This window comes from Paramormyrops kingsleyae, chromosome 11, assembly GCF_048594095.1.
Source record: "Paramormyrops kingsleyae isolate MSU_618 chromosome 11, PKINGS_0.4, whole genome shotgun sequence".
In the NCBI taxonomy this organism is placed as follows: domain Eukaryota; kingdom Metazoa; phylum Chordata; class Actinopteri; order Osteoglossiformes; family Mormyridae; genus Paramormyrops; species Paramormyrops kingsleyae.
In genome coordinates this window covers 25,129,480-25,143,902 of record NC_132807.1, presented here as the reverse complement: position 1 = coordinate 25,143,902, position 14,423 = coordinate 25,129,480, and the positions used below count along the sequence as shown (strand labels likewise).

At 39.3% G+C, this 14,423-nt stretch overlaps 1 protein-coding gene across 3 annotated transcripts in view; it reads right to left on the bottom strand.

The window, feature by feature from the left end:
- Positions 1-791: 791 nt before the first annotated feature.
- The window catches only part of LOC111847992 (schlafen family member 9-like), a 46,645-nt gene continuing 33,013 nt past the window's right edge, over positions 792-14,423 (bottom strand). Inside the window, exons 1-5 of one of the 3 annotated variants that reach the window (XM_072718332.1) lie at positions 6,226-6,374; positions 3,651-4,720; positions 3,431-3,556; positions 2,611-3,337; positions 792-2,517 (exon numbers count right to left, since the gene is read on the bottom strand). In XM_072718332.1, coding sequence (XP_072574433.1) covers positions 1,701-2,517; positions 2,611-3,337; positions 3,431-3,556; positions 3,651-4,707 — 2,727 coding nt within the window. In that variant the 5' untranslated portion in view covers positions 4,708-4,720; positions 6,226-6,374 and the 3' untranslated portion in view covers positions 792-1,700. Of the gene's footprint in view, positions 2,518-2,610; positions 3,338-3,430; positions 3,557-3,650; positions 4,721-6,032; positions 6,161-6,225; positions 6,375-14,423 lie in introns of those variants that run through there. The other 2 variants (XM_072718333.1, XM_072718334.1) reach the window with 2 other exon arrangements.

Below are 14,423 nucleotides of genomic sequence, written 5' to 3'. Positions count from 1 at the left end.
TGAGTTGCTGTTGTTCCCAATTTCTTCCACTTTGTTAAAATACCACCGTAACTAACAGTTGACTGTGGAATATTTAGTAGCGAGGAAATTTCAAAATTGGACCTATTGCACGTGTGTCATCCTATCATGGTACCATGCTTGAATTCACTGAGCATCTGAGAGTGACCCATTCTTTCGCAAATGTTTGTAGAAGCAGTCTGCATGCCTAGGTCCTTGACTTTATTCACCTGTGGCTATGGAAGTGATTGAAACACCTTAATTCAATGATTTGGAGGGGTGTCCCAATACTTTTGGCAATATAATGTATAATGGTCTAATATATTGAAGCTCTGTTACCAAAAGTAATGCATGGACACTCAAAAATGGCCCTTTCTCTGCTTTTTTTGAATATGCGTCATTCTCACAGTGTGTTCCAACACCAGCTTAACAGCCAGCAAAACTCCATCAAATGCAAAAGTGACAGGATTCATCTTAGTTTTTAGCTTTAACAAGATGCCGGGATGCATTTATGAATTAGGAATGAAACTGTAAAATAATACAATGAGAATATATTCCGTATTCCGAGTACAGTACATTACAATATTATACTGAGGAAATTTAACAAAATGTAAATAGCTATCCAAATGTAAATAGCTATCCAAATGTAAATAGTTCTCTCGTACATACCGAATAAACTCAAAATGTATACATTTTTATGAATAAAGTGTAATTTCTTTTACAGCTGAGCCATCACAAAATAAGAAACTGTTGTGGATTTTCCTTCCCCGCCAAAGTCGAAAGTCAGAAGCCGCTTGTGTAGATCCAAATTCAGTCTTTATTGCAACGAGGTTACAACCAAGGCTAATTTTTACACATTTTCCTATCGTTTAACAATATCTTGTCATTTAAGCATCATCATTCCCTCAACCATTCACCATCAGTTTCCCTTGATCCACACCCCTAGATGATAAATTTGTTACTCATTTCTTTTACCGTTTGGTCCCTCTGCTGAACATAACTGTGGCACAACCATCTCTACTTGGATTTTTTAAAATACTCAGCTGTGAATTAAGGAGGATAGTCATACAACCAGGGCTAATAACTAACATAAACTTTGAGGCTAAAATAAAGTGCAGATACATACTCAGTTGATTACATTATGATGATTACATTGTAATGATTACATCATGAGTATCTGGCATGCTTTTTGATAATATCATAATGATTATGTTCTCTCAACATTATATAGTAATATACAAGCCTTTCCTCTTTACAAGCATCCTAATGGCATTAGGTAGTTACTACATGGCAAAGGAATAGGGCAACTAGCAACAGGAATAACATGCTAACATCCCTAAACATCAAAGCAATTTACAAGGTCATTAACGCGTTATCGTCACATATAATCCTTGGTTTCTGTTATGTCGAGAGTATGTAAAGGAAATTATTTACAGACAATGCTATATTATATATGTATGTGTGTGTGTTTTATGTGTGAGCCTGTGTCTGGGATTTTAAATGAATTGCTTATTAAATGTATAACAGATACGGTTTCTACAGATATATGATTATACGATTAGAATGTTTGTTAATGTAAAGTGTAACCAAAACTTGGAATGCTAGGTAACTATACATATCAATAACCAAAAGGAGCAGAAAGGTAGATTGAGCCACAGCTTAGGATGGACCAAAAAAAAAGCATTTGGTCACAATTACACTCTTTAGTCTGTAGTACATTTGACTGACTTATTTCCAGTTCTTTCTTTCACAAAAATAACATACAGTTGTATTCTAGCTCTGGAGAAGCCCGAAACCAAGAAGTGTTCTTTTATTTTTCGATCACGCAACTGAACCACTGGATTAATCAGAATGACAATGTTTCTCTCCAGACCAGAGAACCTGCGAATTGAATCAACCACAACCACATTTTCATCTAAATTCTCTGCTGAACCCAAAGGAAGGTTAATTTCCCGTGTCAAACTATTAATTTCCTGTCTCACACGATCAGTGCTAGTCGAAGTTGAACCAAGAATGGCAATATCTTTTGGAGAGTTTCCTTGTCTTAACAGTTTTTTTAAGAGTGATGTCAGTCTGGATAATTTTTCTTTTTTTGTTGTGATTATCTCTTCATAATAACCTGGAAGTGAGTGCATGCAGTTCTTCTGCCTAAACATTCTCTCCATGTGTTCCTTTACATCTCTCTTACGTTTAGCTTTACTCACTCTTATTCTGTCAAGTTTCTTGCAAACCTCTTTGTGCACAGCCACACTATTCCGCAAGGATTTGTCTAAAATGCTTTTATTGGTTTGTTCTGAGGGTGATGGTAAACCATCAGGTTCTGTGTGACTGAGCTGAAAGTAATCCAGAAAGACCCACAACACACCATTCCCTGGTTTCACTATCTGTTTTGCTTTTTTATACCAATCTCCACCTTCACGCCGGAAATTCTGGGCTTCATCCACAATTATGTGCTTGATATTTGGAAATTCCTTTTTCATGAAGGATGACCGTGTTACACTCTGACAAATTTTTTCTTTTCTGAAGAAAAAAAGGCTTTGTTAATCCTCTTAATTTCAGAATAAGGCATTATTTTACATAGTTCTGAATAATAAAGAAACTCTGGAAACTTACCTGATAAATTTTTTTAGTGGTATGTTCTCACAGATGTAAAGGATATTACTTGCTTCACATCCAAATGTGTTTTTAATCCTCCTGATTACCAGGGTTGCCAGCACAGTCTTCCCTGTTCCAGGATAGCCGTGAACAAACAGCTGTCTCATGTCCTGTACGTCATATTTTGAGTGAAGGATTTGGAACTGCTCAAATGTGAGCAAATTCAAGAACTCCTGCCCTAACTGATTGCTGAGTGCTGAAGTGAAGCTCATTACTACAATCACCAGGGCCTGTAGTAAGGCTCGCACTTCCTCCATGTTCTCAGGCTTGTAGCACTTTGGGTACCGATGCTCTATCACAGTATCAGGACTACCCTGATCTCTTGGTATTAACTGCCCTGTCTTACAGTTCACCAATTGTGGGATCACACAGACCCATCCTGAATAGCCTCCAAGATTCACAAGCTTCTGTCTGAGGTGGAAGGCAATATCCTTGGCATATTCCCACAGATCAGAGCTTCCATTTTCCACCATGAAGAAAAGTTTAGGGTAATCCTGTTCACAGATCAGGAGGGCTTCACAAATGACCTCCTTGTTTTTTGGTCTGTCAATATCAACTGACCAGCTGTTGGAGAGAATCAGGACTCCTCGGCCGTCTTCTGGCATCAAGTTTTGAAGGTTTGGATACTTTTCCCATTGCTGTTTTTTAAGGTCATCGGGTATAATTGTTACTTTTCCTTCATAAACTGTAAAAACAACAACAGCAAATCCACAGTTTTTTTTAAATATAACCTCTTCACAATCAGTAAAAACAGTGATCAAATGTCTGTTGGACTCACCAGGGAACAATTTCTGCTGCAAGGAACTTAGGTGGTCATCTCTGATCCCATAGACTGGCTTGCATTTTGGAGGAGCAGCATTCTGATTGAGCACTTTCTCAAACCGAGCACACAAATCATCATCATCTACATTCAGGAGAACAGTTAGGGTCAGGGATAAGATTTGTGTTTATAGAATCATTTTCCTCATTGTAACCAAAGGAAAAACAAAGACCCTTACCTGAATCAGTCACCTGCACCTTTTCCATCCAGACTGCAGCCTGTATCTGGCACACCTCTGTGCCCTCAAGGTGCCATGAATCCGGATGTTTTTCAAAAACAGTGCAGCAAAACTTTGGAATGTGTATGGCCACAATATATAGAGGGTCACTGGCATTTCCCCCAAGAACGTCGAGGATGCGGACTTCCACAGACCAGTCATTCTCCTGAGTGCAGCCTGAGCAGTGAACCGAAATGACCCTGAGACACATGTCTTCGACTTCTGTCTTTATGAAATTCTTTTCAAGACCTTTGCCACATCCAACAACTTTTCTTGTTTTGTCATCAACACCAATGAAGAGGTAGCCCCCATCAGTGTTGGCAAAGGCACTTATGTACTTTGGAATGATTTCTTTAAGTCTTTTAGAAAGGTTTTTTTCATTACTAAAACTCTTCAGCTCCACATTCACACTCTCCCCAAATGGTAGCTCTTCTCCAAGCTGAACTTCCTGTCTTTCAAACAGCTGCTGACCATTAGGTCTATCTTCAGACGAAGAGCGGCGTCTCTTTGCCACAGGCTCATCACCTTGTCCTTTTGCCAAATTTTTCTTCTGATCGTTTAAAAAACCTACTACTCCATTATTTCCAACATTTAAAGCTGACGTTCCAGATCTTATTCGGAGGCCAGTGTCAATACTACAAAGACGTACCCGACCCCCAGTGGAGCTCCATGTTTTCACAAAAATGAAGAAGTTCATCCGTATTTGCAAAAACCCAAAGTAATCTTCTACAGCCGATGGATGAACCAGCTGTTGCAAAGCCTCTTCTAGGTCCAGGCCTAAATTGTCTTTTCTATACTTGTAGTTCTCATTATTGATCTCCGCATGGACTATACCCCCACCAGAGTTGAGCAGGGCAACTGCAGCCATTAAAATTCTCTGTTTCTGCTTCTGCTTTTCAGTCTTCTGTTGCATGATGCTTCTGGCATTCTCACCCAAGGTTACTTCTCCCACAAACAGAACCTGATCAGGGAGCTCACTGCATTCCAGTGAAAAAATCTCAGGTTTTGATAGAGCCATCAGCCTGAATATTCTGTGATAATAATGAAGAGATTTAAGTTAAGTGCAAAGCTGGCAGCATATGGACAGTGTGCTGTTTGCCCCGCCCCCTACCTGTTCAGTCATCTTAAATCACTCCCCTTATTTTATTTAAGCCTTTTGACTATATACAGTTTTCATTCGATTATAATAATTTGTAACATCAGCAGTCATCATAATTATGAAATTACAATTAAGTATTCTACTTTATTTTAAATCATAGATAAGCAGTATGACAACTGGCCAACATGCAATATTTTGACGAATTATCCATAGAGTTGCAATACCATTTTTTTCGCGAAAATTATAGGCAAGTTTTCAGTAAGTCGACAAAATGATAATGCGAATATAGTGATTCCATGATCCGTGTACGAGTATAATTAATTTTTTAAGATGGAAAATACAACAATGAAAAAACAGGTCGTTTTCACCAATTTGACTAGACCAATCATAAAGGGAAAATTGGGGAAATGGCTTGTTTAGCGTTTACAGGTGTCTGCCTGAGTAAGTCAGAAAACGCCTCGTATCCGTTTGACTGGAGGTGGGTTGGGTTACAGGTGCGCCATCTGTTATTGGTCAGGTATACCGCAAAGACCACGCCCCCGCAATATCGCTACAGAAAATGGGATGTATGGAGGGATGGATGGATGGATGCAAAAGATGAATCCACACCAACAACATCAGAGACAAAAACAGCTGTGATAAGTCCCGGGCACTCCAATAACACTTTTCTGGGACTACAATTATCCTGGAAAATATACGACACCAACATCAATACTAAATGTTCCAACAAAGTGAAGTCAAGAGACATCTCCTTTGGTCGTGAAGCGAGAAAGTGGCTCATAAAACTGGTTGGAACAGGATGTCCGCCCTCCTCCAGCTGATAGCGCTCATATGTCTCACACCGCCTTGGTACATCCGCAAACAGACAGGAACTCAGAAAAAACGCCTTGGTTGCAACTCAGCACCCCCCCTCCGCGAATGTAAAATAAACCGTTTTCCAATTTCCATTTAGGGTTGGTCTGGTCAAATTGGTGAAAACCACCCGTTTTTCGCTTTTGCTTTTTTAACATCGGAAAACGAATTATACTCCCGTACACGAACCGTACAAGATGTGAATGAGTGGTGGGGTTTGCTATACAGGGCGCCTTGATGATAATATAATGGATCTCTTACGAATAATTAGCAAAAAATAAATTATCAGGAAATTTTCAGCACAGCAGAGAACCGCCAACCTATATAAGTTTTGAAAGCGTTATTTTGTATAGCGATAAATTATGTTCCACGAGTAATGTAAATTCAGTTACCGTTGTTTGTTAATATAACACTCTGCACTGAATTTCCACAATTAACCATTCACTAACTCGGAAATTCTGTTTTCACTGCAATTTTGTAAATTAGCCAACTTTTTTCTCGACTTGCCAAAAACCAATCGTAGATCTGATTAACGGGATTTCATTTCGCATCTTCAAAAGGGAAACGTCGCGATTTGCAACTTACCTCTTGTCAAGGTATAACGCAGTTCACAAACCGTCTTTTCTCACTCGAATAAAGACACAAGTCTTCTCAGATTTTCAACGGCTCGGAACTTTATATTCGTGGGATTTTTTGGCTAAACAGCGCACATGCGCAGTAAGCCTCCACAGAGGTTGATTTGGTGAATTGAGTCAGAAGCGTCGTTCTGTCTTACAGACTGAAGAAACGAAACTGCAACTATTTCTTGCATCAGCACACTTCTTCAAGTGAATTAGTGATTGGGGGACAAAACTTGGCCTCTTTTTTCGACTAGAGCGATATAATGCAGCAAAATTATAATGCAGTAGACGATAGGGTTCATAAATATCTCTTAAAAAGAAGTATTGGAATCAATCAAGAACCTTAAAATTTATGAAAGACCGGGACCTGATGGCTATGGAATTGTGAATTCTACAAATTGTTTGCTGATATAGTTTATTTATTTATTATAATTATTATAATTTAATTATTTATTATTATGTATTTATTTATTATAATTTAATTATTATTATTATTTTATATTGAGGAGAGTGCTTATGAGTGTGGTGTTTTGTCTGCATCCACCGGGTGCCGAGCAGGGGACTGAGCAGGGGGTTGGTGCGTTAAGGTCCCAAACACTGGGTCTGAGCGGGTGGGTTACCTGATGGAGTGTGAGCGTACGCTGTACCGTGGTAAGGTCCCGTGGCTTTGGATAATCCGCAAAGGACTCGGAGAGAGCGATGCTGTGTGTGGTGCGGTACCGTGGTAAGGTCCCGTGGCTTTGGATAATCCGCAAAGGACTCGGAGAGAGCGATGCTGTGTGTGGTGCGGTACCGTGGTAAGGTCCCGTGGCTTTGGATAATCCGCAAAGGACTCGGAGAGAGCGATGCCGGAGAGCTGAGAGTTGTGCTGCGCGAGACTGAAAGAAACCCTGTGAGAATGAACAAGTTGGAGCAAAGAATGAGAGGAGGAGGAGGGTCTGACGTCCAGTAAAAAACGCTTAGCAGTAGTTTGACCGTGTGTGTGTGTGCGTGTGTGTGTGTGCGTGCGTGAAAGCCGACACCCCCCTGCAGCAGTAGCAGTTTGGCCTTGTGTTTTTCCTCATGCAACCTATGTACATCCCGATAGGTCAAATCCCGGTCAAACTGTAATTTGGGCCACACATCAAGTTGGACATTTTGTATTTCAGTAAATTTTGTCTTTTCCCCCGACTCCCCCCATACCGTCTGCGCAGTTAAAACGTACATCGAAATAGACAACAGATAAAACTTGACAGGACGTATATTTCTCCTTAAAGAATCCTAAGAAGTACCCAACCCCAGAAATTTTTATTACCTTGAGCAGGGTTTCCCTACTTTGGTAAAGAGACACAAGTAGGCTACCCCACTGGAAAGAGAAAACTACACGGGACATGCATAGAGTGAGTATATTATTTATTTATTTTATACACGTTTTATGATAAACGCTATACATTAAAAATAACTTATTCTAATAATAGGTATTCCCTGTTTTCTATGTACAAGAGAGACGGCGTGGACCGGTCAAGAGAAAATCTACGCAAGACCTGAATCAGCAGGTATGGACGGAGCAACACCCCCCTCCTATACCTGAAGCGCTATTAAATGAAATAGACAACATCAACAACGCTAATAATGATGAAAATGATGCGGTTTACTTTGCTCAACATGACTCGCCACCCGCATCGTCTGGTGAAGCGACGGCCCAAGAGCCCTGTTTGCTACCATCCTTAGAGACATTATTAACCTTCCTGTGCTGTTAGGGTCGGCACCGACCCGTTTTTTAAGTTTAACATGCATAAAAGCACCACATACATTTGTGCATACTCTTAAAACGAAAGGCTCCATATTGAACCTTTTAGATTGGTACATATATGACACTCCTTGGACATTCTCAATTAAAAGAAATGGCACCTTTTTGAAGGCAATGGTTATATTTCCTCTGCTTAGAACCCCTATAGTTCTATATAGCACCCCCAAGACCCCTTTTTTCTAAATATATACTGCATCAAAGCTTTTTGACTTTGTCAGGAATCTCTATTTAAACTAAATAAATTAAAACAAAATCAAGGTAAGGCATCCCCACACATGTAAGGTAAGATAAGACCAGTTCAGTTTATTTATATAATTCTCTAGAGGTTTATTTTATCATTATTTTTTATTGAAAACGAGAGGAATGCTGTCAAAAGAAAGGTCCACAAAGCCACACCAAAAATATTAAAACCAATCTTTTCATGGATAAGGAAGCCTAACAAGGTAACCAAGAAGTAAGAAACAAATTGGATGATAAATACTTGTTTTGAGGGTATCTTATGGCTGATGTAAGACACGTGCTGCTTGACACCGACCCGTCTAACATAAGAGACAGGAACAGAAAGCTAACATAGGCCGAAGGTTAAGCGTGTTAAATGAAAGGCAGCGGGATAATTCCCCATAATGCCGCACTATAACAAAATCAAACGCGACGTGAAAATGTTTAATAGACCTCAATAAAAATGTCAGGGACGTCTACGACAAACGCAGATTGTTGACTAGTGGGGAAACTGCCTTTTGGATACCGAACTGTAAAAACTAGCAGCATCGCAAAAAGGGTGTTGTAAGTCTTTAAAAATATTTCATCGAATGAATTTGTTAGTGTAACATGAAAGTTTTTTCAAAGTAAGATGTACAGATGTTTTAAAATGTAACATATGAAAGTTTTTTCAAAGTAAGATGTAGGCCTACAGATATTTTAGAATGTAATATGAAAGTTTTTCAAAGATGTACAGATGTTTTAAAATGTAATATGAAAGTTTTTCAAAGTAAGATGTACAGATGTTTTAAAATGTAACATGAAAGTTTTTCAAAGTAAGATGTACAGATGTTTTAAAAAATGTAACATGAAAGTTTTTCAAAGTAAGATGTACAGATGCTTTAAAAATGTTCCGGTGTTTTATTTTCTAGACGCGTTGTACAAAAAAACGTTTTGTTATGTGTACGCAGCGCAAGCATGTTTGTACAAAGTTTTATGCATTCATTTTGCGAATCAGTTTTGAAATCTAATATGAACGTGGCTTTTATTTTACAAAAACAAAGTTGCAAAAAATTTGTAGGCTCTTTATCAAAGCAGATTTTGTTAATATAACATAAAGTTTTTTTTTAAATTATTTTCAAAGTTGCACAAGGGTTTTAAAATGTAACATGTATACGTGTGGTTTATTTTTCAAACTTGTACAAAAACGTGTGTGTACATTTATCAAATAAGTTTTAAAATGTAACATGTACAGGTATTTTATTATTCAAAATAAAAGTTGTACATACATTTTGTTATATGTATGCAGCACGGTCATGTTTTTAAAATGTACTAATTTTTGCGGGGTGGTGGGAACCTCTCGTGGAATCTATCAATCTTTAGCAGCTTTTGAACCCTGAGCCACACGGGGACTGGGGCTTTTAACCGTACGTGAGACTCGACACCTACACATTAGATCCGTACTTCAGCAATGGTTCCCATGTACCCAGTGTAGGGTCAGGTCCATCGCAAGAGAATGTCTCCGCCGTGAGAGAACGATCCACCAGCATTGTGTGTATCAACGAATCTGTAACCATTCTTTCCATTTATTATATGCTGAGTTTTCCAAAATTGTTTTTTAGCTGAAGCATAAAAAGCTGTAACTTCGAGTGCACCTGGTTTAATAGCATTTTATTTATAACAGTAGGAGCTTGTAAACTGCATTTAGCGGTCGCATTAAAACACATTAAAAACTTTAAAGAATAAAGCCTTAGTTATTTTTAATAAAGACGGCTTTCTAGTAAATGGTTTTCCTACAAGGTGATCCCGTGGCCTATACTTAAGACATCCGGGCGCCTGATTTGAGATGTTTACTGAGGACGGTATGTTAAGTTAACAGTAGTGACTGAGTTTTTTTTGCACTATTTGTTTATTGTTTGTTGTGTGTTCTACATACATGTTTTCACTGGAGGATCTGCTTTTAATCTCATTGTACATGTGTATAGTGACAATAAAAAGGCATCCATTCATTCATATAATATGTCGGACACAATGGCTCTGAGCACGAGGGAGTCTGCGGTGAGGCGCACGAGCTGCTAGCTGATGTAACGCTGCGAACGGTCGGGGCTCTGACATTCTTAAGCTGCGGCTATCTATCCCTGAGACACTTTAGCCAGGATCGTGTATATTTGCGCTTAATGCTGCTGTCAATGTCAGGGTTTTGCTGACTCTTATAGGAAGCTGGCGAGCAATAACATTTTTTAGCTGGTCCTTTTCATTCAGTACATACACGCTTTAGAAGAAAACCTAATCACCATTAAAATAAATAAATAAATGTACAAAACTATTGAAATCTCCCAGAAGCATGTGCATATTTTTCTGGTTTGCGTGTGTGTGTGTGTGTGTGTGTGTGTGTGGGTGGGTGTGGGTGGGTGTGTGTGCGTGGTTGCCTAAGCCCAGTCGGCCTAGTGTTTGATAGGTGATGGAGAAGCGTACGGTCGTGGGGACAATAAACTACATGCGCCTATGCCAACATGTGTTTAAGTACTGTATAGCGACAAACATGGACGCTTTCTTTAACGTAAAACAGTTAAAGGCTCATTCGGTTTTGTTAACATTCTTAATTTTTTAAATTTCAAGTAGCCTCTATTCACCTTACATTAGTTCTGATTTACTGTAGTCACCAATTAGAGTATTTTAAAACAATGTCACTGAAATGTCACCACATGTTAAAGCTATCAAGGAAACATGATTATATCAGCGGAACAAACCAGTCGCCGGTATGTATAGACAGACCATGTGTTGCTCATCAATCGACAGCATTTTGAAATCTATTTGTATTTAGACAAATATATAGGGAATAAAGCGTTGTGTTTTAAAAGGCAGACATTGAGGCTGAATTTAAATTGTTCACAATTGTATTTTTTTCCGCAGCTAGAAGTGTCGGCTGAGGCTGATTTTAATTGGCATGTCGGTTTAGGATTCTTGCAGTAGAAGTTATGCAGTGAATTGCGGTACTCTGAAATTAAGTGATATGTGTATTAGAATCGTGAAGCGTCATCTTCCTTTGTTTTAGGTTCACCCCAGGCATTTTATGAATTGTAATGTAATATCAGACAGTGTGTGATGAATTTCTGAAGGCATGTTATATATGACCATTTCGTGGAAGCGTCTCATGGAAAAATGTACTGTAGTTGCAGTTTGTTAGGACTAAAGACTGGCTAATATGACATGGTGAACAAGTCCTGTGGTTAAAGAATGCCTGCCTGCTGCTTAAAACATTGTGTTGTATGCCGAATGTTTCTTGCCCATAGACTACATGTTGCTATACTGTTCCTTTATAATATTCAAGTATTATTTTTTAAATAATTTAATGAAATAGGTAAATATCTCATCATTGATGACTATGGTCCACCTGATTGACAAGTAACCTGTCCTGGACAGAGGTTTCTTTAAGGCCTGTTGTGGGAACCCCATGGTGTAGCATTAAGAGAAAGAATACAGGGAGTGGTACAAATGAGCAGTTGTCCTGCCCCCTTTTTCTCATTTTGGATGCTTAAATTACTAAATTGTGATTTTAATGCTAATCTGTATGATTCTATGGTCTGAGTGAGTCTCCAGTGCTACATGAATGGTAAACTTAAAAACTCAACTTCTCTTAGCTTAATGATATTTTCTTTTACTGTGTACGATTGGTAGAAATGAAAATCGTGATTTGCCTCTCAGCTTGTGTGTGTGTGTGTGTGTGTGTGTGTGTGTGTGCATGCGGTGTATCAACAATGACAATTAATCACTAAATTCTAAACAAACCCACATATAAAACCCCCTCCCCACCCTCCCCAGACACCTATAAAACACAGCATTCTTGCTCTCACCCCCCCTCTCATTTTGTGAAAAACATGTCTGTTGCCAAGACTACAGCTCGTGTCTTGAGTCGTACATACTATGACCCCAGCCACCCGGGGTCATACGGAGGGGGCCTCCAGACTGCAGAGAGCCGTGCAGGAAGATACGGGGAAAAAAAGTGGCTACTGATGACATCAGAGAGTGGCTGTCTATGCAAGACAGTTATACTTTACATAAGCCGGCTAAAAAGAATTTCCCCAGGAACAGAGTGTTTAATACCGAGAGCCATGTATCAGCGGCAGGCCGGTTTATGCGACATGCAAGGGCTGGTGACGTACAACGACAGGTTAAAGTATCTCCTTACGGTGATTGATGTTTTTTCCTAAAAGGCCTACTTGCGTGTGTTAAGAAACAAGACAGGGGTGGTTGTAACGGAGGCCTTTGATTTTATTTTAACCGAGGAGGCGTGCCCCTCAAGTTACACACGGATGCGGGTAATGAGTTTGAAGAAAGAACTTTTCAGAAACTTTTAAAAAGTCATAAAATCACCCATTTCACCATTTAACCAAACGTTAAAAGAGAGGATGTCCAAGTCAAATTGTATTTTCTTACAACTTGAAAAGTGCAGGTGTGGTACCATCAGATTGGAAGCATGCTAATATAACACCCTTATTCAAAAAAGGGGATAGAAGTAATCCAGCAAACTATAGGCCAATCAGTTTAACTAGCATTACTGGAAAAATAATGGAAGCTATAATTCAAGTGAAAATGGTAGATTACCTAGATGCAAATAACATTATAAAGGATAGCCAACATGGATTTAGGAAAGGTAGATCCTGCTTAACGAATCTACTTGAGTTCTTTGAGGAAGCTACAAGTGAAATTGATCACAAAAAGGCCTATGATGTGATTTACTTAGATTTCCAGAAGGTCTTTGATGTTGTCCCCCACAAACGGCTCATCCTAAAGCTTAAAGTTGCAGGGATTTTAGGAACTGTGGCAACTTGGATGTAAAACTGGCTAACTGACAGGAAGCAGCGAGTAGTTATTAGAAGCACAATGTCACAGTGGGTCTCCGTTCATAGTGGGGTACCGCAGGGTTCAATTTTAGGACCACTATTGTTCCTAATTTACATTAATGATATTGACACAAATACATACAGTAAACTGGTTAAATTTGCAGACGACACCAAGGTGGGCGGTGTAGCAGATACTAATCTAGCAGCAGAGAGGCTTCAACGGGATCTGAATTTAATTAGCGAATGGGCTGATACTTGGCAGATGAAATTATATAAGGTAATCCATGCAGGGAGCAGAAATATAAAGTACAGATATTTTACTTCTATCCCCTTTTTTGAATAAGGGTGTTATATTAGCATGCTTCCAATCTGATGGTACCACACCCGCACTTTTCAAGCTGTAAGAAAATACAATTTGACTTGGACATCCTCTCTTTTAACGTTTGGTTAAATGGTGAAATGGGTGATTTTATGACTTTTTAAAAGTTTCTGAAAAGTTCTTTCTTCAAACTCATTACCCGCATCCGTGTGTAACTTGAGGGACACGCCTCCTTGGTTAAAATAAAATCAAAGGCCTCCGTTACAACCACCCCTGTCTTGTTTCTTAACACACGCAAGTAGGCCTTTTAGGAAAAAAAATTAATCACCGTAAGGAGATACTTTAACCTGTCGTTGTACGTCACCAGCCCTTACATGTCGCATAAACCGGCCTGCCGCTGATACATGGCTCTCGGTATTAAACACTCTGTTCCTGGGGAAATTCTTTTTAGCCGGCTTATGTAAAGTATAACTGTCTTGCATAGACAGCCACTCTCTGATGTCATCAGTAGCCACTTTTTTTCCCCGTATCTTCCTGCACGGCTCTCTGCAGTCTGGAGGCCCCTCCGTATGACCCCGGGTGGCTGGGGTCATAGTATGTACGACTCAGGACACGAGCTGTAGTCTTGGCAACAGACATGCTTTTCACAAAATGAGAGGGGGGTGCGAGCAAGAATACTGTGTTTTATAGGTGTCTGGGGAGGGTGGGGAGGGGGTTTTATATGTGGGTTTGTTTAGAATTTAGTGATTAATTGTCATTGTTGATACACCGCATGCACACACACACACACACACACACACACACACAAGCTGAGAGGCAAATCACGATTTTCATTTCTACCAATCGTACACAGTAAAAGAAAATATCATTAAGCTAAGAGAAGTTGAGTTTTTAAGTTTACCATTCATGTAGCACTGGAGACTCACTCAGACCATAGAATCATACAGATTAGCATTAAAATCACAATTTAGTAATTTAAGCATCCAAAATGAGAAAAAGGGGGCAGGACAACT